The sequence below is a fragment of the Poecile atricapillus genome, chromosome 1 (assembly GCF_030490865.1).
Source record: "Poecile atricapillus isolate bPoeAtr1 chromosome 1, bPoeAtr1.hap1, whole genome shotgun sequence".
NCBI lineage: Eukaryota > Metazoa > Chordata > Aves > Passeriformes > Paridae > Poecile > Poecile atricapillus.
The window spans coordinates 103,888,459-103,912,115 of NC_081249.1; the positions used below are offsets into that span (position 1 = coordinate 103,888,459).

At 58.1% G+C, this 23,657-nt stretch overlaps 1 protein-coding gene across 2 annotated transcripts; it reads right to left on the reverse strand.

Annotated features, from left to right (window-relative positions):
• Window positions 1–494: 494 nt before the first annotated feature.
• On the reverse strand, window positions 495–23,601 carry PDE2A (phosphodiesterase 2A). Of its 2 annotated transcripts, none has more exons than XM_058858283.1 (30): window positions 23,356–23,601; window positions 12,282–12,371; window positions 11,687–11,775; window positions 11,169–11,278; window positions 10,673–10,728; window positions 10,539–10,598; window positions 10,280–10,439; window positions 10,144–10,196; window positions 9,588–9,662; window positions 9,436–9,477; window positions 9,281–9,349; window positions 9,033–9,163; window positions 8,792–8,903; window positions 8,668–8,707; window positions 8,151–8,214; window positions 7,978–8,056; window positions 7,717–7,894; window positions 6,726–6,838; window positions 6,391–6,468; window positions 6,092–6,214; window positions 5,818–5,888; window positions 5,301–5,423; window positions 5,110–5,197; window positions 4,960–5,007; window positions 4,778–4,852; window positions 4,521–4,620; window positions 4,182–4,294; window positions 3,900–3,938; window positions 3,647–3,753; window positions 495–3,439 (listed from the first exon to the last, which is right to left on the reverse strand). In XM_058858283.1, exons 1-30 carry the CDS (start codon window positions 23,446–23,448, stop codon window positions 3,214–3,216), a joined length of 2,805 nt encoding a protein of 934 aa, XP_058714266.1. In that variant the 5' UTR covers window positions 23,449–23,601; the 3' UTR covers window positions 495–3,213. The 2 variants fall into 2 exon arrangements, with proteins under 2 accessions (XP_058714266.1, XP_058714274.1); XM_058858291.1 differs by lacking the exon at window positions 23,356–23,601 and adding an exon at window positions 22,443–22,560.
• Between the last annotated feature and the right edge of the window lie 56 nt (window positions 23,602–23,657).

Sequence of the window (23,657 nt, forward strand, 5' to 3'; positions counted from 1 at the left end):
TGCAAGAACGGCTGTGGGAGCCAGAGGAGCAGCTGAATTCTGCCCCAGTCCCAGCCCAGGCACAGAGGGGTCCTGACACAGGCCTCATCCTGCAGGTGTCAGCAGTGCCAGCCCAAGCTGGAACCTGCACTGGCCCAGCTCCCCCTGCTGCCAGGCTGAATAGGTCCCAACATGATTCCTGTCCAGGCTTGGGGCCTGACAGGTGGGGATAGAAAGAGCATCCCAGGGGATTGGAGCATTCTGGGGTTCTGGAACATTTCAGAAGGGAGCAGGGCACAAGGAAGGGACCAGAGCAGCTGGAGCTCGGAGGGGATCAGTGAATCCTGGCGCACTGGAGCATTCTACAAGAGTGGAACATCCAGGGCAGGGCTGCAGCTTCCTTGGGGGGTCAGAGCTACATGGCCCAAGCTGGATTCTCTCCCTGAGGGTGATTTTGGGGTTCATAAGTCTTAATTGGAGGTCCCCAGACCCCAACAAGGCCACCCACCAACCTGTCACGGGGAGGTTGACATATGAAATTTATTTAGGAAAACCAAAACCCACCAAAAAAGAGAAATTATAAAGGAGGAGGAGAAACAGTAGGGGGAGAAGGAAGAGAAGAAGGAGGAGGAAGACAAGAAGGAGAATAAGAAAAGAAGGAGGAGGAGAGGAAGAAAGAGAAGTCATCTCCTCCTCAGGCTCCATTGGAGTCCAGAACAACCAGTGCCGCAAGACAGAAGGACAGAAAAGCTGGAGGAGGTTTGCACACTCACACACGCCTGTGCACACTCGTGGGTGAGCTGGGCTGGGTGTGAGCTGCACTCCCCAGTATCCAGAGGGGTATATACAGGGGCAGGAGCTGGGAAAGCATTGACTACCTACACACACCAGCAGCAGGGGCTGGAAAAGTGGGATACAGCTGGGAAACGGGCATCCCTGTGTGCCCCCACCATGGTGTGGTACCCAGGATGCAGAACCCAAGTGCAGGACGCCCCCACATCTTGGATGGAGAGATCCGTGCATCGTCAGGCATCCCTGGGTCAGCACTGGGATGCAGGGACTGTGTTTGAACAGTTGTACTTACTGGCACATCGGTACCAGGGCTGTGCCAGTGTCACAATGGGGATGGAGCTGCTGTCCTCCTCTTGCAGCTTGGGGGTTTGCTGCCTTCTGGGACTATCTCCACCCCCTATGGCAGTGTGGGGAGGGGGAGAAGGGCTTAACAGGGTCTTGGATGCAAAGCCATGGGCCAGCAGACAGTCACCAGGTGAGTCCCACCAGGGTTCGGGCAAAGCATCTCACTAAAGGCATTTCTGAGTAGGTAAGGCAAAAGGAATTCAGATCACTTCATCCACGTGGCGCAGCTCAGCGTTGGGGGTCTCCCATTGCTCCTGCAGACACATGCTCCAGGTACCCCGAGAACACAGGCAAGTCATTGCTTACAGACAAGCCAAGGAGAGAAGCAGCCACTGTGTAGCCCAAATCTAGAATGGACCTGCTGTGGTTCCACTTGGGATGGTGCCATGGGATACTGCAGAGGAGTGGGGATGGGGTGGTAAATGGCTCCATGTCCACTCTTGATCCCAACACAACCAACAACAATGCGAGCAGTGCCAGAATTTTACCATGCTGCTCCCATCACCTTTCCCTGGTGTGGTGGTGGTGGACTCATCCAGATCCCACAAGCTGGATGATGCAGCCTGGGGGCTCAGTGCACCCTAATCCCTCAAGGCTGAGCACCCCCTCAGCCCCAGCCCCCTCTTCAGCTCTGCCTCAGCAGCACAAGCTACTCACTGCAGTTCCCCTGCTCATGGGTGTTTCAAGTGGCTTTGGCTGGGGTGACAGAGCCCTGGGTCACATACAGCTGGTCAGACCCTGGAGGCTGGTGGAGCCCCAGTGACTGAGAGGGTCCATATGGTTTGGGTTGTGGGACTGGAGAGGCCACAGGAAGGCCAGCAGGGTCCATGCACTGTGGTCTCTGGGACAGGAGGAATCAGAGGAGAGCATTGGGGTCCATGCATAATGGTCTGCAGGACCAGAAAAACCACAGGAGGTTGGTGAGGTACATGCGCGGCAGTCAGGACAAGGGAGTCATGGGAAAACACCAGGGTCCATGCATGACCAGATCAGCCATGGTAGACCAACAGCATCCATGCATGGTGCCAAGTAGGACCGGAGGGACCACAGGAAAATGGCAGGGTCCATGCATGGTGGTCTGCAAGACCAGAGGGATCCTGAAATGTCAGCAGGATCCATGCACAGAGGTTGGTATTACAGGAGTTGTGAAGCCACTGTGAGCTAGGGATGCTCCCAACACGGTCACCAGAGAAGCTGCTTGCAATGAGGAGGCTCCCAAGTGGACACCTCAGAGGAACAACTACATAGTGGGGACATGGCAAGGATGTATATGGGACCAGATGGACTCCCTGTGGAGCACAGCCTCCCCTGTGGATGCAAACCAGCAACAGGAGACCCCAGCCTTGGCACATATGTAGCCCTTGTAGGGGGCATGGTTGTGTCATTGTATGGGACTGGGCTGTGTGAGAGATATGAGCCCTTCCCATGGGTGAGTGGGTTCAGGGGTCCTAGAGGGGTGGGGCTTTTAGCCAACAGATACTCAGCAGTTGCTAGGAAGAGGTTCTCTAGTGTGGATCTCAGCAGGCACATCCCCATGGCTGTGGCCATCCCACTCTGGTGTCTCTTCCCTCCTCCAGCTGGAGCCAACCTTCTGTGGACCTGATCCATGGTCCAAGAACACATCCCCCATACATTCTACAGCCACCCCACACTGTCCCTTGCCATCGTGCCCTACACCGTCCCCTCTCTCCTGCTAACCCATGCACACCCATGTCATGGTGACAAACCCCTCTATGGGTGCTTCCACCAAGGACATCATTCCTATTGTCACTTCATGGGGACAGGACCTACAGTCTTAAGGCAGCTTAAAGCACATCCACCCCCCAGCCCCACTGTGTCCCTTGGTGTTCCCAGCCACCAAGGCAGTGTCCCAGGGACCACTGGGTGAACGGGACATCTGAACACCTGCCCCAGAGGGAGAAGATAGTCACCCAATGGTGGGGAAGGACTGGTGGTGGGTGCTGGCAGCACACAGCCCTTGCTGTGGTAGTCCAGAGTCACTGATATCCCCCCAAACCTCCTCCCCATAGGCTGGGGGATGAGGCTTGGGGATGCTCCCAGCCCAGCCATGGCTGTGACCCCCCCACATTGCCTCCCTCACTTGGCCCCGGCCTCAGGGGGCTGCCCTGCTTCAGGTTCCAGGCAGCCATTGAGCTGGGGGTCAGGGGCCTGTGGGTCATATTCCTCATCCAGAAAGTCCAGGGAGTTGTTACTGGGCAACCCCCGGATGGTGAATTTGTGGGAGACCTTGGTCCACTGCTCCCGGTTGCTGGCCACCCGCTCGTAGAGCTCCGCTGCCTTGGGGAAGAGATCCTGCAGCAATCTGGGGAGTGGGGGGATACACTCCATCAGCACAGGGCTGCACCCCTTTACTTCAATGCAATCCCTTTAGTTGAGTGCAACCCCATCCCCACTGCTTGGAACACCCCCCAACATCTGCAAGACTCCCCACACAGCACCCCATCCCACCCTAAGGGAGGTGGGGGTGGCAGGGGGTCCTCCCCATCCCAGCACCAGTACTGGGGCTCACTTGTAGATGGGCATAGCAATGTGCTCCATGAAGCTGATCTGCAGTTCAGGGATGTAGGCTTTCTCCCGGTCCATCATCTCCAGTGGGCTGTTCCCCATGGCTTTTTCCTGCATGGATGCCGAGGCGGGTCAGTGCCAGTGGCACTTTCCCACCATTCCCAGGCAAGACCTCTCTGCTCACTGCCCACACCCCCCATCCCATCAGTGCTTGCTAGGAGCATTGGCCAAGCTCAGCCCTGCCAGGTGGTACCTACCAGGTCACCCTGGGAGAAGAACTCCTTGTAGATCAGCTCCTACAAGAGACAGTTGTTAGCACACGGGGTGTAGCCTGGGATGATCCCCCATCCCCCCTGTCCTCCAGACTCCTCCCCACAGCTCTGAATCAAGCAGGGACCTGGCTTGGAGGGCCTGCTGCAGGGTCCTGCATGGAGTGACCCACTTCATGAGGGGCAGGTGTGTGCCTTGGGACATGCAGATGGCCTAGGTGGGTTGTGAGGTGACAATCAGGGGGTTTAGCTCCATAGTGTGGCACTCACTGCAATCTTCCTGGTGGTTTTCCAGCCCTTGGTCTGGTCAGAGAGGTCACAGGAGGTCATGAGCAGGCAGAGGAGCAGGCTGCGGTGCTGCTTGTTCTTGGGGTCATATCCCACTGTAGGCAGAGCATGGGACAGGGGTTGGAACTGGGGGCTCAGTTCCATCATGCCCCCATCATGCCACATGTGAGGACTTGAGTGACAACCAAAACCTTCTGTGTCACGTCCCACATCCCAGCCCTTATCACCCCCAACATAAGAACTTCCTGTGCCACCTCCCAGCCTCAGTGAGATGAGTTCCTACCACCTCTCAGATCCCAATCTCTATCCCAGGAGCTTCACCTTCTGCCATTTTCTGGAGATCCTTGAAGATGCGGAGGTGGTGGGCCAGGTCAGTGGCCAAGATGATGTCCCGCATCAAGTCCAGCATGCGCTGGTAGTCCTGTGGGGGCAAGACAGCTGCCATGACCAGCTCTGTACCCCTGCCAGCTCCCACATCCCCTAGGATCCAGGGATAGGGAGCAGGAGGTCTGGAGAGGATGCAGGGGCTCAGCATAGGCAGGAGGTGGCTTGACGAGGTGTTAAGGTAGGGGGCTCACCTTTCGAGAGAAGTGGTCGAAGATGTTGCAGCCTTGGCTATTGAGGATAGCAATGGCTTGGGCAAAGTGATGCCTCTGTGGGAGAAGCAAGGACCGTGAAAGCAGTCAGGGAGCAGGCAAGGATGCTGCCATGCAGCCAGAACCCAGAAGAGATGGGCAATGAGAGATTTGGGGGATCTTACCTCCATGACAGAGCCCTCTGAACTGTAGAGTGCGGCCAGGACCGATTTCTGCAAGGTAGAACAGCTGGAATGATGCAACTATGGGGGTGAAGACCCCCACAGCTGTCCCCATACCCCTCCTTCCCCATCCCAGCTCTGGGCTCGGCTCACCGAGGCCACCTGGAAGGAGTTATTTGTGCCTCTGTGGTCCAGGTCGTGGCACATGCAGGAGATGAAGAGGGCAAAGATCTCGATGTCTCTGGGGAAGGGGAGGAGGGAAACTGAGGCAGGCAGGAGAGCAGGGAGCACCCCAGCCAGGCCAGGGGACGGAGAACAGGGACAGGGATAGCACCTGGCCTTACTCCAGGTAGTTAACAAGCTCCAGGTTCTTGTAGAGCAGGTAGCAGAAGTGGGAGACGGAGAATGCGTGCATCCAGTTGTGATAGGGAGGGTCACGGTACCCCTTCTTCACCATCAGGCAGAACCTGGACAGGGGGCAAAGCCATGCGGGGGGGCCTCACCCCACAGGGACCTCCACCTGGCCAGGTGTCCTCGAGGCAGGCACAGGCATGGGGATGAAGATGAAGATGGGATGGGGAAGGGTTGGGGATGGCAAATGAGAGCAGGATGGGGACAGGGAAGGTGGACAGTTATCTAAATGGGGATGGGCACAGGCACAGGGATGAGGATACAGACAGGAGACAGAGAACATGACCAGTGATGAGGATGTAGATGGGGAGAGGGATGTGGGTGAGGACAGGGATGGGGAAGAAGATGGGGGATGGGAAAGAGGAAGGCAATGGGGAAGGTGGATGGTGATGTGGATGGGGTTGGAAATGAGGATGGAGACAGGGAAAGTGGACAGGGATGGAGACTCACCTGGTGAGCGTCTGACGGTCCATCTTGTAGTTGTTGATGAAATTCATGTCCTGCAGCATGCTCAGGATGGCCTGCAGATGGTATAGGGTGGGTGGCAGGGAATGGCAATGCCCAAAAAGTTCCCCCATGAGCTACCCCTGCTTCTGCTCAGCTGGAAGATGCTCAGAGGTGCAGCCACAACCCTTCACCCCAGCACCCCAGGGTTGGGATATATGACCTGGCCAAGGCCAGGCAGGGAATGGTAGCAGGTGAGAGTTGTCCCCATGGTCCTCACCATGGAGGTGTCATCCTCAGGCAGTGAGCGTGGTGTGTAGGTGAAGCTGGCAAAGTTGGGGTCAATGGTGGACACAGGCTGAATGCCCTCGCTCAGCAGTTTTGTGTACTCATCATCTGACACCTGCAGGAATCATGGCCAGGTCACCAGGTGTCCCAAAGGCCACATGAACCACAGTGAGAGAAGAGAGCCTGGGGTATCACCACCATCCAACAGTGTGACCACCTCGGGGTAAAGTGAGGGGGCACCATGCTGGCAGCAGGGGTCCCATCCCTGTCCCCATTCTCATGCTACCTCACCTTCATGTGGTACATCATCATCTCATTGGCCAGGTGGCTTCGGTACTGTGCCTCATTCACCTTCTTGTACAGCAGGGACTGTGGAGCAGGATCAGGGTATGGGAGTGCTGGGAGTGGACAGACACCCTCCAGCATGCCCAAGCCCACCCTGGCACCACAGCACATCTTTGCGCCCATGAATTCCCTTCCCATCCCATGGCCACTACCATTTGTCCCCAAGGAATTGGGACCACACACACAAATCCCCCCTACCCCCATCCCTCTGTGCTGTGGCAGAGTTGGGAGCCCACCTTGTGTGTGACCCCCTCCAAGTGGAGGACCCCCCCAGTACATACATGGGCGATGCTGATGCCGCAGTAGATGGAGAAGGCAGTGGCCAGGTCCTCATCAAACTTGCTGAACCAAGGGCCATTGATCTTGTTGACAAGCTCTGCCACCCCAATGACCTCTGGAGCAGAGGAGAGACAGCAGGGCTATCAGGCCCTTGTGCTGGGGACAGGGTCGTGTCTGCATGCTGGGGACAGCACTGTGTCCATGGGCTTAGGGCAGGGTTGTGCCCAAGTAGCAGGGACAGTGCTGTCCCTGTGGGCTAGGGACAGGATGACACCCACATTCTGGGGACAGTGCAGCGCCCAGGGGCTGGGACAGGCTCATGCCCAGGGACAGTACTGTCCTCATGTGTTGGTGGATCGTGCCCACATGCAGGGTACATGATCATGCCCGTGTGCTCAAGGACAGTGCTGTGCCCATGGGCTGGGACAGAATCATGGCCATGGGCTGGGGGACAGTGCTAAGTGTCTGCAGGGGGACAGGATCATGGCCAGAGACCATGCTGAGCCCATGGACTAGGACAAGATCATGTCCATGTGCTGGGGTCAGTGCTGTGTTTGTCTGCAGGGGGACAGGATGACACCCAGGAACTGTGCCCTTGTGCCAGGAGACAGCACTGAGCCCAAGGACTGGGACAGGACCATGCCCACATTCATGGGACAGAATGGTGCCCTGATGCTGGGGACAGAACTGTGACCATGGTTAGGACCGGGTCATGCCCGTGTGCTGGGACAGTGCTCTGCCTATGGGCTAGGAACAGAATGGTGCCTATGGGCTAGGGACAGAACAGTGTTCACATGCTGGGGACAGTGCTGAGCCAGGATTGTGCCCCTGTGCTTGACTGATGGCCACAGGCTAGAGATGATTCTGTGCCTGTATGCTGGGGACAGTGTCATATCCACATGATGGGTAACCAAACCATCACGTGCTGACTAAGGCACCTGCTGGGCCAGACCTGTGCCCCCTCTTCCCGCTGTACCCCCCTCACTCCCTCACCCTGGCTCTCATTCTTGATGGGGAAGCAAAGGATGTTGCGGGTGCGGAAGCCGGTGCTGTCATCCACCCCACGGTAGAAGAGCGGGTGAGAGTAGGCATCCTTGATGTTCAGGATCTTGCCAGTGGTGGCCACGTGCCCAGCGATGCCCTGGTCTGCTGGGATGCGGATCTCATAGCTCTGTGGGCAGGGGAAGAGGATCACCAGCAAGGCCTGGGGTAAGGGACACAACCCCAGGCCCCCCAGCTCCATCCTGTACTCACCTCATCGTCCACCACGCCACCATCAAACACCTTGGCCACCAGCTCATGGCTGAGCCGGTCCAGCAGGAACACAGAGCATCTGCAAGACACACACCGCTGCCATTTGCACCCACAGGGGAGCTCGGTGTCCCCGCTGTGTCCCCTCACTCATGTGCCCCACCATCACCACTCACATCTCAGCATTGCTGAGGTTCCGGGCCTCCGTAATGATCTCCTGCAGCAGGACAGAGACATCATCTGCAGGGGTAGCAGTGAAGGGTCAGGGACCCCCAGCCAGGCAGCACTGCCCCCTCATTCCCCACTCATGCAATGAAAGCAGGGAGGGAGGGTTTAGCTCAGGGCCCTGGCAGGAAGTCTGGGGGCCACAGAGGGATGGGGGCTGTGTGGGGCATGTGCACGTGTGAGCAGCAAACACATGTGTGCAGCCGTGCATGCGTGCAGCTGCACATGTGCACACATGTTTCTAAGAGCTCTTTGGTCATGCTACATGCAGCCATGCAGCATCAGTGCATGCCAGGTTCTGTGCCAGCTCATATCACCCTTCTGTAACCATTCCCCAACTAGGGGACAAAGTTGTCCCTGGCTGGGGATAGAGACCCCAGTGCCACCACCCTCCAGGGCTGGGGGTGGGGGGTGGTCATCCATTCCCCATTCCACTCCCTCACCATGGGTGCTCTCCGATGCACCTACCCAAGTGGGTGAAGAGGTTCTTGGCCACCTGCAGCAGGGCCTGAGGGGACAGAGAGGATACTATCAGTGACTATTGCAAGATGTGGCACACACACACACGTGACATAGCCCTGCACATGCTCACCTGGCACTCGCACTTGAGCTTCTGCTCCTTCTGGAAGGCCAAGGTGCTAGTGAGCACTGTGGAGGTGTAGCAGAAGCAGTGCTGGATCTTGTGCTCATCCGTGTCTGTGTAGCTGGCGGGGGCACACCTCAGTTCTCCATCCCCATTGATCCCCCCCGCTTCTCCACGGCAACAATGCTCCAGCACCCCCAAAGGGAGGGGGTGCAGCCCCACAGAGAGCCCCAGCCAAAATGATGCTCACCTCTCCCCACTCAGTTTGTTGAAGGCGCAGGCCAGTGCCACTACCTGGGAGGTGGCTCGGCTAATAACAGGGACACAGAGCATGGAGGTGACCTCACAGCCCAACATGCTGCTCAGCTGCTTGTGCTCCTCCTGCAGGGAGAGGCGAGATGGGGCTGCAACCAGCTGGAACCAGCGCCCCTGGCCCCCATGAGACACTGGGGTGACACCCATGTCCCCAGCTGTGGGAGGGACACAGCTGGTACTCACCTCACTGATGTCCTTCAAGGTGATGGGCTTCTTATCCTCCACCACCTGCCCCAGGCGCCCAAAGGTGAGCTGTGGGAAATGGAGACATGTTAGTGCATGGCACCCATTGCCCACCCCCCTGACCTCCCAACCCCTCACCACCTCCCACTGCTCACTGAAAAGCTGATTTCCTCATCCAGGACACGGTCCCCCACCACCTGGAAGAGATGGGAAGAAGGGGGTGCCCATGAGGATGACACCATGTCAGGGGGTGTCATGTAATCCACTGTGGGGGTCAGGGCTTGGGGACTGACCCAGTGGCACCTACCTGGCAGAAGAGCTGGTGGTTGTCCTCAGAGACGAGAAGGAGGCAGCAGCACAGAGACTGGGTCTCCTGCTTCAGCTGGGAGGTAAGGGGAGGGTCAGCACCCCAGCCTGCCCCAAGCACTCCCCAGATAGGATCCAGCCCCTCCTCTGCCTCCCTGTGCCCGGGGCACCCACACATGCCACAGAGAACCAGGTGCCCCTCCCCAAAACCTCCTTTCCATGTCTGAGCATGATCACTCTGGATACTACTGATGGCAAGGGGAAGGCTGTTCACTCTGGACACTACTGAGGGTCATACTGAGGTACAGAAAGATAGAGAACAGGAGAGGAACCTGTACGTTCTCTCAAGGAGTTTTTGGGGTGAGGATGGCACTGGAAACTATTGATGGTTGTTACAAGGCTGCTCACTCTGGTCACTACTGATGACTGCACAGCTGATGCTTGAGGCTTTTCTTGGCTTTGGGGAATTTTCTTGTTTTGAAATAAAACAGGGCTTCCTGGTGTGTCCTGGGGCTGAGGGCAGATGGGGATAGGGGGCTGGTGGAGCAACTACTCACATAATTGATGACCTTGAGCTGCAGCGAGGCGGCATCCAGGTCATACAGCTCACCTGTAGAACAGTCATAGTGCCATGAGGGGCTGAGCATGGCTTCACCCTGTCCACCCTGTCGTTCCCAGTGTCCCTCCACTCACCACAGAGCTGTAGGATCTTGCAGTCCAGGTCATTATAACTGCTGTCAGGTGCCTTCTCGGGTTTGGCCAGAGAGGTCTGGGAGGAGCTGGTGGAGAGGCTGACCTGGGGCCAGGGCTGCAACTTCTGCAGGGCTTGCAGGCGCCGGAATGCCACTAGGGCCTGCAAGTTTGGGCAGAAGAGACAAGGAACAGCAGGGCTGGGGGAAAGGGTGGTAGGTCCCCAGGTGTCAGGTTGCAAAGTTCAGAAGGAGTCACTCACATGTCTCTCTAATGCACGCAGGTTCTGCTCATCTGAGTCACTCAGCTGGCCACAGTGTACCTGGAGCAGGAGTGATGTGAGGACCTCATGTCCAGGCCCTGTCCCCAGAGCCCTGCCCATGTTCCTGCACTCACCAGGATGACGCACACCACGGCCCCACTGTTCTTGTCCACCAGTGGGATGATGAGCACTGCAAGCAAGAGAGTGTCGGTCTCAGGTGGGCCCCAGGGGCAACCCAGAGCTGTGGAACTCAGCTCTTGGGGTGCATGTCCCCATTACGTCCTGATGTGTCATGACCCAGCCAGCCAGCCATCTATCCATCTTCCCATCCATCCATCTGCCCACCTCCATGCTTACTTGTCCCTGAAAACACCCGTCAGTCCCAGTGCCCACCTGTCCCTCATGCATCCATTCTGTTTCTACCCACTTGTCTGTACATCCATCACTCAGCCACTGCTTCTGACCATGCATGGACCATCCATCCATCCATCCATCCATCCATCCATCCATCCATCCATCCATCCATCCATCTCACATCTCCATCCCCCTCCCTGTCCCTCCACCCACCTACCTACCACCCAGCCCTATGCCCATACCCCCATATATGTCCACCCTTCCCACAGCTCCCACCTTGTGTGCCAGGGGCCAGGGGTGCTGCCAGGGGTCCCAGGTGCCGGCTAGGGAGCTCAGCAGGGAGCAGCCCCCCACATTCCAGTCGCTTCTGCTTCTGCACAGCATCCCTGTGGGGACAGGGATACTTTGAGCACCCCTTGGGAAGGGCACCTGGGAAAGTAAACCCCCAGGAAGGGGCAATCCCCTGGGCAGAGACACTCATGAGACAGGGACAGGTTCAGGGCCTGTGCAACACATGTGCATATGTGTGTCCCTGCACAGCCCCTGGACACAAACGTGTGTCTTCCTGCACACACACAGCCCCTGTGCCAACATGTGTGTCCCTGTACATACACATAGCCCCTGTGCACATGTGTGCACATCCAGGATGAAGAGGAGGATGGGGAGGGAAAGAGAATGGGCACAACGATGGAGATGGGGACAGGGATGGGGACCCTCCTGCCTTCCATGCACACCAGGTGGGCCACACACACACGTGTGCCCATGCCCAAGGCTGGGGAGGTGGCTGAGCTCACCTGAGCTTCCCGTTGGGCGGCAGCTCATGGGGGGGGTCATCACAGAGCAGCCGTGTGTCCCCATCCAGCAGGTAGATATACACATGCTCCTGGGGGAGAGGGCAAGCACACGTGTGTGTGCAAACATGTGTGCACAGCCACACGTGTGCATAAACACAAGTGCACCCACAGCTGCACATGCACACACTCACAAACACACCCCTGCACACACACAGTCATGCACTCACCTGTACACATGTGCACCATTCACACCCAGCCATGGCTGGGGGGCTCCGTGGAACGGCACTGGCACAATGCCCAGCCACCACCAGCATCACAGCCACCAGAATCAGGGCCACCAGCACCCCCAGGGTCACCAGCACCCTGGGGCCACTGTGAGCACCATGGCCACCACCAGCACCCTGGTGGTGACAGGTGGCCCATATAGGGGGAGAACCCCAGCATCAACCAACAAATAATCCACTTTCTACTCCTTCCAGGGCTCCCCCCAGTCCAGGGATCTCAGCAACCCCACAACCACCACCCAGCCAAGGAGGATGCTCTGTTCCCCACTCCTCCCAGCCTCCCAGGGGATGCAGATGCACGCCCCACCTACCACAGCAGGCAGCAGGGTGACAAGGGCGTGGCGGAGCGCATCACGCAGGGTGGTGGCATCAAGTGCAGCGCCCAGACTCAGCAGAGCATCCTGCAGAGAGACAAGAGCAGAGCAGGGCGTTACTGGGGGTTGATACCGTGGGGAAGAGCACTGCGGCACCCATGCTCTCTTACCGCTGCCACGGCACAGGTCCTTCTGCCCCTAGACCCCTTGCAGTGGCCTCCAGCCTGCCTGGTGCCTTTTCTGAAGCCAAGACCTCCAGTGTTGGTCAATGTGGGGAGGTGGGAGGTCCCCAAAAAGAGAGAGGAGACTTTAGCACTGAGCCACACTGCCCTTAGTGCTAGCCATGCCATAAAGCACCAGTGGGAAGAGAAATGGGGCAAGGAGATGGATTGAAACCCATCTGGGGATTACAACCTCATGGAGCGACAGAGGTGTTGGAATGGACACATGGAAAAGCTGGGGGGCACAGGGGGCTCTGTGGTGTGATCCTCCCAGCTCTGCTCCTGCCTCCAGCCCTTGTCTGGGAGACTGGGATAAGGATGATGTTATGATGGAAACAGTAGATGCTCCGAATCAGACACTGGATAATGGTGTTGGGAGTTGCTCTTCTTCTGGTTCCAGCTTTGTCAGGTGGCTCCAGGCTCCATTCTCAATGAATATGCATCGATGAATATCATGTGCTATGCACCACATAACCCCATCCAGGACAAGCCTCGCAGGGCCATGCCACCCACCCACCCCAGGAGCATACTTGGCTATGGGGCCAGATCCAAGTGGCACTGGGAGCATGGCTGATGGTGAGGGTGCTTCCAGCTGAAGACATTGGCTCTGGATGTTATTCCAACAGGGCAGCATCTCCAGTCACTTACTCACACTGGAGACACATGCACTGTAGAATACAGCCAGGCCTCAGCCAGATGGCTGTCCTGACATCCTGCTGTCCTACTGGATCCTCTACTGTGGCCCACCTGGGGCAGGGGAAGATGGGGTAGATCCTGAGTGGGTCCCTTGGGTCTGCTTGGGGCATCAAATGCCAGTGGCATTCTTGGTGTGGGGATGGACAGGTGGCAGCTGGACATGGGTGGTGGCTTTATTAGGGCTGGGAATACAGGTCCATCCAGAAACAATGAGGGGAAAGCTGCAGGAGCTAAAAGAAGATATTTGCAAGACAAGGAGACAGCAGCAGAGGCTGGCAGGAGGGTTTGCAGCCTAGTAAGAAGGTAGGGAGAGTGAGGGTGGGCTGGGAAGGACATCACACTCATTCCACTTATTGCACTCATCCTGCTAAACTGTTTCTCCCACTCATCCTGCTCATTCCACTCAGCCTATTCAGTATATTAATCCAGTTCATCCAACTCATCCCATTTGATGGCTCATCCCACTCAACTGCTTGTCCCACTCGTCCTGCCTATCCCACTCATCCCACTCACCCTGTTTGTTCCATTTATCCAGCTCACCCCACTCATCCCACTCAATGGCTCATCCCATTCAATGGTTCATCCCACTCCTTCCACTTGTCCCACTCATCCTGCATATCCCACTTGTTCATCCCACTAATTCCATTACTCTCACTCATCCTACTCGCAGTCCACATCCTCCATCCCAGAGCAGAGGTTTACCCCAACACCATCACCCCCTGTCACCCCACGTCCCTCAGCCCTGAGGATGTTGCAAACCTACTCTGGGGTCTCTGCTAGGACACAGCCTGGGTCCAGAGCCAGCACAGCCAGAGCCACTACCATAGCCACATCCCAGTTATTGCCGTAAACAGCCTTTCCCTTTGCTATGGAGTCCCCTGTGTCCTACTCCCAGCAATCCACACCATCCAGTGTGGGTGGGGGCTCCTCCAGATCTATCACTTCTCCACAGATGTCAGGGTGTTTGGATGAGGCTGCATTGGCACACACATCCCCAGCACCAGTGGAGAGATGAAACCATCAGCCACCTCATGCCTGTCACCAGGAATGTCACTGGGACTTACCAGACCAGACTCACACAGCCCTGTACCTGCATCCAGTGGGGCAGGGGACCAAAGCTCTCCCAGGGAGAGCTCCCAGAACCTGCCCTGCATCCCAGCTTCATGGAGGACAGAGCTATGATAACACTTCCCAAGTGGGCACAGGGGGTTAATTAACTTCCCTAAACCAGGAGAAAGCATAGTGGGATTGCAATTCCCATCTGCTGGAGCAGAGTCCAACACCCTCGTCCCAGATGCTGCAGACCCAGCAGCATTTCTGGAGGGAAATGCTGTCTGGAAATGGGCATGGAGAGATGGCTCTGGGGACAGATCCAAGGAGAGGGTGTGGGCAGGGGACATAGCATGGCATCGCTGACAGCCCCAGGAGCTGAGGATGCTGCTGCTACAGAGCAGGTGAACAGCACCTGTCCCTGTCCTGTCCCCATGGTGCGCACACATGGCCCTGTGGGAGCCCCACCTGGGGACTGTTGTCACCTTTGCTCTGGCCTGAGAGGGCAACGATATTGGTCTCACCCCGGCAGACTCCTGAGCTGACAGGGTGACCCATGGGACCTCAATGCTGGCAGGAATTTTGCCAGCATCCCATGATGTGGTGCAACACCAGAGCCATATCTGCCTTAATATTCCCTCTGGAGCTGGTGGAATATCAGTGACACCATTCATCTCCTTAGGGTAAGGATTTGTCTCTGCTCCAACACAGACCCCCCCACTCTAGCAAAACCAAATCCTGCCACAGACCAGCCTCCAGAGCACTACCTGCACTCTCCCTCATAGAAAATGGCCCTTTCTCTCCCCTGCTATCTTTTCCCCTTTTTCCTTTTGGATAGATGCAGCAGCATTCGGTGGTGGTGGGGACCCCCAGCACAGGCTCCCCAGCTGTGTTTCCACAGATCCAGCTTTTTTTCAGCAGGGGGAATTCAGCAGCAGTGAAAACATGACTGCTTTCAAGAGGATCAGCTACATCTGTCCCCTGCTCCCCCACCCCCAGGTGTGGAAGCCTGGTTTGTCCCCCCTGGCACACTCAGTTTTTCTGGATATTTATGAAGTAGAGAAATCCCATCCTGGCCAGATTGCTCTCCAGAAGGGTTCATTTAACACCTGCTATATGGAGGGTGGGGGCCTGGAGGAGGAGGACAGTGACCTCACAGGGTCTCAGATCTCTGAGCTTGCACTTCTTCTCCTGGCCCTGCTCCTGGGAAAAGAATGGAGGTTCCCCAAGGGTGAGAAGGAGCCCCCTGGCAGCAGGCAGAGGCTGGATACAATGCAGTGAGATGCCCACTGAGATGTTCAGCCCTGTTGAGGGTACCTGGAACTTGGGGTCTCTCTCTGAGGTGGATACACCTGAGCACTTAGTGAGTAGACTTTGCATGAGGCAGAGCTCAAAACCAGGACCTGCCACCCACTGGATTCCTCTTTACACACGGGAAAGCAGGCACAGAGAGCCAGGCAGCAATACTGGGTGCCTGGGAGCATCCTGCAACCACAGGAGTGCTGAGCACTGCTGTAGGATCCCCACCCTGCCTTACAAGGGGATGCTGAGCTGGGGAGGCCCCAGATGGATCCTGTCATCACTGCCAGAGCACCCATGGGTGCTGATTCTTCAGGAGGATACTGGCAGAAGCCCAGGCTTCTGTGGCAGACTACTGCCACAACCCTCCCCAAGGAACCTCGAGGAAATGAATCATCTCCCTGCCGAGCTTCCAGCCCAGCTTTGCTGTACAGATTCCAAGAAAATGATCTGCCAGAGGTGACCACTTGAGTTTGAGGCATTCATGACACAGTGAGCTCTCAGAGCTCACTCAGCTCCTGCCCTCCAATGGGACTGCATCCATCTGTGAACGCAAGGAAAATGAGCCAGATTAATTTTGGCAGTGGATTAGTCTATTAGCCCCTGCCTGAGCAATCACCTTTGGGATGGAGCTGGACATTGCTCTGCCTGGACAACCTCACCCCCAATTGTGGGCCCCAAATCAAATTAGAACATCCAAGATGCTGAGTGTGCAGCTCTCGGTGCCTGTGGGCAGCACATCCCAGTACCCACATCCCATGCAGATGCTTCCCAATGGATTTTACAGGCTCAGGTTGCAAAGGGATTGGGATGCTTGGGAGTGCAGAACACAGCAGGGAGGTGTCTGGGGCAGAGCAAAGGACCCCTCTGCAGCCTGTCTCACCAGCCCCAGTGTCTCTCACAGGGGGTTTGCAGACTTCAAGGACAGAGGAGCTGCTCCCCAGGGAATTCCCTACTGAGCCCTGGATGAGGAGCGTGATCATGTGGTCACGTCACTGTAAGGCTGAGAGCAAGGGCTGGGGGCTTAGGGCTCCCTCCCACTGGGATCTCTTCAAATAGAATGCATTTTTAGCCACCAGCCTCTGGATCTTGTTACATTTGACAGGTGAAATGCAAAATCCCGTTTGGATTCCTGGGAGGCAGCATCCCTCACCACTCCCTGTGTCCCACCTATGGAGAGCCTGGGTACCTGTCCCTGTCCAAGGGGACAGCCCAACCCTGCAGGCAGAGACACCCACCCTCTCTCCCATGCCCCAGCTCTGCCTTTTCCCAGCCCTTTCCCCTTTCCAGGGAAAGTGATGGGGAAACTTTCTCTCCTCCTGCCTCCCCTTCAAGGAGAAAGATGTTGCTTCAGGACCCCCTTTTTCCCCCACCCATCACACCCAGAGCTGTTTCCAAGTGCATGGGGACAGATGTCCCCATCTTTGTCACCTCTCCAATGCATGGCTGCAGGGTGACAGCACCACGGGGAGCAGCTGATCCCCCTAGGCCCCCCAAGCTGAGCCACAGCTGCCAGCAAACACCCAGCCTGCGCCCGCACCGCCCTGCCCAAGCATTTGCCGAGCAATCTGGCGGCATTAAAAATATCCCAAAATATCCTTGAGCTGTGATTCATCCTCCTCTCCCACTTCCAGCAATGCTGAGCCGCCCCAGCCTCACTCCAGTCCTGGGGGGCTGCTCTCCCCTGGCTGCTCAGCCTCATACTCCAGCCGTGGTAGTTAAATATAGCTGAGCTCCGGCTGTGTGTTGGCAACACTGGGCTGACAACAAGCAGGCAGGGCAAAGCAGGACCAGGCAGGAGATCACCAGCTTCTGACACTGGGGTATGAGTGAGGAAAATGAGCTAAGGAGCAGGGAAGCAACTCCTGAAGGCAGCAGGTTACAGCTTTGCTGTCACCAGCTGTACTGTGGGCAGTGACACTGCTAAAACCCTGTCACCCTGCTCCTTCCCCCAGGCCCAAAGGCACAATTTCCCATGGAATCCTCATAGAGCGGGGGAAATAGAGGCAGCATCCCTGTTCCCATTCCCCCAGGAGCACCCTTCAGCTATGCCACGGGCTGAATGACAATGCTGACACCCTGTCACCCTCCTACACTGCTCCAGGCTCCTTCCCTCTGCCCCACAGCCACAATTCCCCAGGACATTCTCTCCCTAGAGGTGAGAAAACAGAGGAAGTATCCCTAGTCCCTCAAAGTAGCACCATCAGGAGTGCTCCAGCAGTGTCCCTGGAGCAAGGTGCAGGGCAACAGAGGATGGAGGGATGAATGGAAGACAGAGCTGGCAGCTCTGCCCAACTCCAGCTGGGAAGCCATCCATCCATTTCCTCCCAGTACTGCTCTTAGTCCCAAATTACATTGCTTTAATCTAATCAGGCAGCAACAACCTGTAACACGGTAGCTCCTTAATTACCTCATCTTTTCCAGGGGGATAATGAGGGCAAATGGGAAGGAAACACTTCTGGGATATCTCTTGTCTCCTCATAGTCATCTGCCTGGAGTCCTGTTGCAATGTATGGATGGGAAGCAAGGGCTGAGGTGCAGGACCCTGGCATGGAGCCACCCTGGCACCCAGTGATCCAGGCTGAGGCTTCCAAGGGCTGCAGGATGCAAATCTGTGGAATTGCCCATCCCAAAAAAGCACACAAGTAGCCCTGCATGCCTATGCCTACCTCAGTTTCCCTACCTGTGGAGGTTTCCTACCTCAGTTTCCCTACCTGCAAAGGGTCATGGCCATGCAAAACCTGCTTAGGATGGCACAGGAGTTTGGTCCAGGTGGAATGAGCCATGCTGAGCCCAGTGTCTCTCCAGAGCTCAGTGTATCACTCACCCCATCCTCCTCCTCCTCACCCATACATCAGCCTTGCTGGAGCCTGGCATGCTCACACTGCACAGGACATTTGCATGTGGAGTTCCTACAGCCTGGAACCGGGCCAATGCCACTCCCTGAGGACCCTGCACATTTCTGAGTGGGATGTTTTGCTGAACTAAGCAAATTTCCTAACCTCTGGCAGCTCACAAGCCCTTGGGGTGCTCCTAGCCTGTCCCCCCACATCCTGGCCTGGCCTCCCGGGGCTAAGAGAACAGGGCCGGAGTCAAGGTTGCTTCCTGTTGATGTCCCTTTGCTGGGCAGGACAAATCGGGACAGCAGCCACACTCCTCAAGGATTTCCGTCCCCAGAACATCGTGGCCTTCTTGGAACAGCTGTCTCGGCCACTAGCCTAATGATCTGTCACTAGTTTGTCACCAATCAGTTCACTGTTCTAAGAAGGAAGGTGGTGAGGGCTGGGGGTCTCACTGTCACTCATCTAAGCCGTGTCAGAGAGGGGGAAAGGGACCCCACTGAGCCCCACATCAGTCGTCCCTAACCCATGTCAGGGAGGGGCATATGGACCCTCCTACAGCAGCTGCAGGGAAAATGCTCCATGGTTAGGGGAATCCCTGGTATGTGAGTGCCTTCACCCCAAAGGACAGAGACATCATGGCATCCAGCTGGCACCAGGCTTTGGGTGCTGGCATTGGCAGTGCTGGGAGGGAGCTGGCATGATGTGCATTCCTGAGACATGGCATTGCCTGAAAAGTTTCCCTGGCAGACTGTGCCATCCACAATGGCCACCCAATTGGGTTTCCAGGATTTTCCTTGATGTTTTCTGGTGGATCAGACATGCAGAGGTCTCTGTGCCTGGCTCTGCTTGGGACCATCACGGCAAAGCTCTGGAGATGCAGCCAGAGGGGGGCTCGGGGGACATCTAGGACCCTTGAGGGGATAGGAATCAGTGGGATGGGAGGTGGGGGATGCAGCGTTCCAACATCCATCCATGCATCCCCTCCTGGCATCCCCTCCCGGTATGGCTGGTGCTAATGGGATCTGCACAGTGATTAGGGACCTCATTTATCAGCCTCTGATGGGATCTGGGAAAATTAAATTCCTGGCCATCTGCAGCTGGGCAGGAATTTGATTTGGGCAGTGCTCCGGAGCAGGGTGTTGGGGGCTGGGGCTGGCAGAGCTGCCCCCTCAGTGGGTTCCACTCTGTCTATACAGGGACTGCTCTTATTTTCCATGCCTGAGAGAGTTCGGTGGTGGGGTGCAGCTCTTAATTGCCGTGAAGGGGTCTAGGAATTGTGGGGGTCTCACTACTCAGATGGGGAAATTGAGGCACGGCCAGGAGAGGCCCAAAGCCCATTACATGGCAGAAAGGATCACAAAGCTGGTGTTTAATGGATCAGCACCCAGCCAGGGGTCTGGCCTCCAGCCCCCCCTTGTCTGTGGGGGGGTTCCAAAGCTGTGGCCAGGGCACCCAAAGGTGCCAGACACCCTGCATCTGCCAGAGCTGGGCCAGGAGCAGTGATCTCTCCTGCACCAAGAGGAGGGAACTCAGGAGTTGTCTCTGCTCCCTGGCATTTTCCACCCTATGCCTCCCTCAGGCAGGTCCCCACCATCCTCTCCCCAAATCTGCGGAGTGGCCAGGGTGAGAATGCAATGGGATTCAGCTGCAAAGGTCCCAGGCCAGTCCCCAAATCCATGGGCTCAGCTGCCAGAGGGACACCCTCCAGACCCAGGCTCTCAGGGGATCCCAGCCTATCACCTCCCTGCCAAATGTCACAGCTCAACTCCAAAAAGCCAAGGTCACTCACGGGCCCTATCCCATTCAGGGGGAAGATGCCACCATGTCATCCTGCAACAGGAGCATCCTGATACCAGCTTCTCACTGCCCAGGGTGCAGCAGGGCTAATCCCCTCCAACTCCTCTGCTTGGGGTGCAGCAGGAACACCCCCACCCCAACTCCCCTGCCTGGGGTGCAGCAGGGCACTCCCACCTCAGACCTCCTTTCCTGGGTGATGTCATGGGGCACAAGAGCACTGGAACCTATATCCCAAGCCCCACCGCCCCTCAAAAGTCAGCACCAGGGCACTGAAGTGCCAGCACAGGCTGATTCCACACCTGCAAGCAGTCACTCCCTGAGACCCCCACATCTTTAGCCTGTGGGGACCACCTGGCTGGGAAACACTGGGGGGCCCCCAGCCACCCACCCCAGTTTGGGGATCTCGCCCCCCAGCCCTGCTGAGTGTGGGAGGAAGCCAGCCCTGCCGCATGTAATGGAAAGAAGCCGCCTTTCCTCCCCTTTATTGCCTTGCTGATGTGTTTGTGTCTGCCAGAGGAAACGCAAGGACAAATGCCCGCATACGCATGTCCCCTCACTGCCCTAAACATGTCCTCGGCCCACTGAACGTGGCTGGTCCCACACAGGGGGAAACTGAGGCAGGAGGAGCCCCGCAATGCTGGCTGATGCCCCCCCAGTCCCTGGCAGGTCAGTAAAGGTGCCTGAGGGTAGTCCCCCACAACCCACTCCCAATCCCTGGGGACAGCAGGGCCCCCCCCAACCCCTCCTGCTTCCCCAGGCTGTGAACATGTATCAGTTAGGGTTTGATTAACGACCCAGTCTGCAGATAATTGCATTGGAGCTGGTGGCAGGGAGCGAGAGGAGGAACAGACATTCTCAGCCTCACCCCACTGCAAGGTGTTGGGGGGTAATAATGCCCCAAGCCCTGTACACCCCCTACATGGCCCCCCAGGCTCAGGGATGGTAGCTCCAGATGCAATCAGTACCCATGACACCAATGGGGACAGGAGTCCTGTGGTATTTTGTGGGGGATGAGCTCTTCCTCACCCACCCTGGGCTGGGATGTGCTGGAGAAGGGGCAGGATCCATCCCCACCACTCACTCCTCATACATCCTGGGTCACATCCCATTGCTGCTGTGCCCCTCACACGTCAGGGATGGCTGGGGCTGCATTTCTTCCCCACACCGTGATCCACTCCTCCTCCTCCTCCTCCTCCTCCTCCTCGTTGCCAGCCCAGGACTGGTGGTCTGGGTTAAAACCAGTCTGCCCACCACTACCCCATCTGGGTGGGTTTTGTACCCCCCAGGCTGGGAGTTGTGTTTCCCTTACCCCCCACCCCCAGATCCCCTTGGGGGGCTGTGTATGGGACTCAGAGCCTGCCCAGCTGTCAGCACCCTTCTTGGGCAGGCCCGGTTGCGTTCTGGGGGGCTGGGAGGGATCACAGAGACCCCCATATCACTGCAGGGGGGGCTGAGGGGTCTCACATGCCACCCCCGTGCCGAGTGACAGTTCAGATGTCCCCAAGCCGCCACCTTCCCATCCGGAAGGGGAGGGGGGGCTCATTTCCCCCCCGCCCGGGGCACACTGGCCCTGCTTGGCTTCTTTCTCTCTGTCAGCAGCTTTCGGCAATTTCCCAGAGAGTGTTTCCTTCCCTTCGTTTCCCAGCTTGAATCTCCGGGTCCTCGCCCTGTCTTGAGCCCTCAGTCCCCTGGAGCCCCCCAACACCCCAAACACCCCAGTAGCTGTGTTCCCAGGGGGACCAAGGCCACGGCTCTCACACCCAAAACCATCAGCACACAGGTCAGGGATCCATCCAGGCGAACAGACAGTCGCAAGAGGGGAAGAACCCCCCTCAAGTCACCCCCTCCCCAAATTTGGGTGTGCTCGAAGGCACAGGAGCAGGAGGGAATCAAGTGTTTTCCCGCCCACATACTGGGATTCAGCCTCCATCTCCCCAAAACGTGCAGCTGGTGCAAGGAGGGAGGGGGCTCAGAGCTGGGTCCTGCTGAGGGTGCTGAGGGTGCTGAAGGGGCTCCCTCCTCCCCAGCACACCCACCCCGAGGTCTGGCCGCAGGATGGAATACGCAGCCGAGCATCCGAGGCTCCCACTGCCAGCGGGGCAAGGGGACACGGGGACGGGGGGATTGCAACCCCCCTAGAGGAACGGAGACACCCCCAAGCACATCGCACCCCCAAACGCCTCAGGACAGGACGGACCCCCAGCCCGAGGCCACAGATCCCCGTGGGTACCCCTTTCCCCAGGGTCGCTCACAGAGTCCTGGAGAGTCCCCATGGCACGGTCTGGCTCCTGGCGCGGCTGCGGGAGGGCGTGGGGGTCCCCCTGGGACTGGGCCGCCCCTCCGACACCCCCACCCCCCCCAGTCCAGCCCATTTCCTCCCGGGATCCCGCCGGGATCCGCACCCCCCCCCCCCCCCCCCAACCCGCTGCCTCCTTCCTATGTGAAACCCAGCGTGTCCCCAAGTCTCGGGTGGGCGGGGGAGGCGGGAGGAGCCCAAAACCACCGTCGTTCCCCGCCTCGGGAGCCCCATTCGTGCCTCAGTTTCCCTGTCGAGCTCTCCCCGCGGGGTTCAGAGCCCCCCAGCGAAAAGGGGAAGACAAGCAGGTGCAAACGTGCTCGGGAAAGCCCCCTCGCCCCTGGTGCGGGAAGAGATGGGGAGTCCAGCACCCCCCGGCCCCATCGCCCCCTACCCCTTACAGCGCCGAGTCGGGAGCCCCGGCTCCCAAGGCCGCCCCACGGCACAAACACGGGGACCCCCCCGTCCCCGGGAGCGAGCGGGAAGGGAGGCCGTGGGAATGGGGGTCCCCGCTGGGAGAGAAGGGTCGCGTGTGGTGGTTTGGGAGGGGAGGAGGGTTGAGGGTCCCGGGTGGGAGATGAGGTGCTCGGGGTGGGGGTCCCCAGTAGCCGGGCGGGTGAATGGGGGGTCCCAGGTGTCAGGGGACGAGGGTGGGAGCCCCAGGCAGGCGAGTCCGCGTTCCCGGGGGGAGGGCTGGCGGTGGGCTGGGGGGTGTCGAGGGTCCCAGGTGGAACGGGAGATAGGTGGGATTGGGGTCCCGAATGGGAGAGGGCGCGGTTGGGGATGGAAATCCGGGTTGAGAAGAGAAGGGTCCCGACTGGGAGGGAGGTGCGGGGGACCCCTCGGGGTGGAGGTCCCGGCGTCCCTACCTGTAGCGCCTCGGGGCCGGGAGCGGCGTCCCCCGCCCGCAGGAACCCGCGGCTGAAAAAGCGAAGGAGCGCGATGAGGAGCCGTGGCACCATCCCGGCACCATCCCGGCACCATCCCGGTCCCGCACACCCCTGCACCGCCCGCGGGCTGCGGGCACGCCCCCGCCGCGACACGCCCCATCGCGACACGTCCGATCGCGACACGCCCCGCACCTGCTGCGCGGAGCGGCGGCTCCGGAGCCTCCGAGGAGCGAGGATGGGCGGGGGGTGTGGGGTGGCGAGGGTGGCGGACATCACTCTCC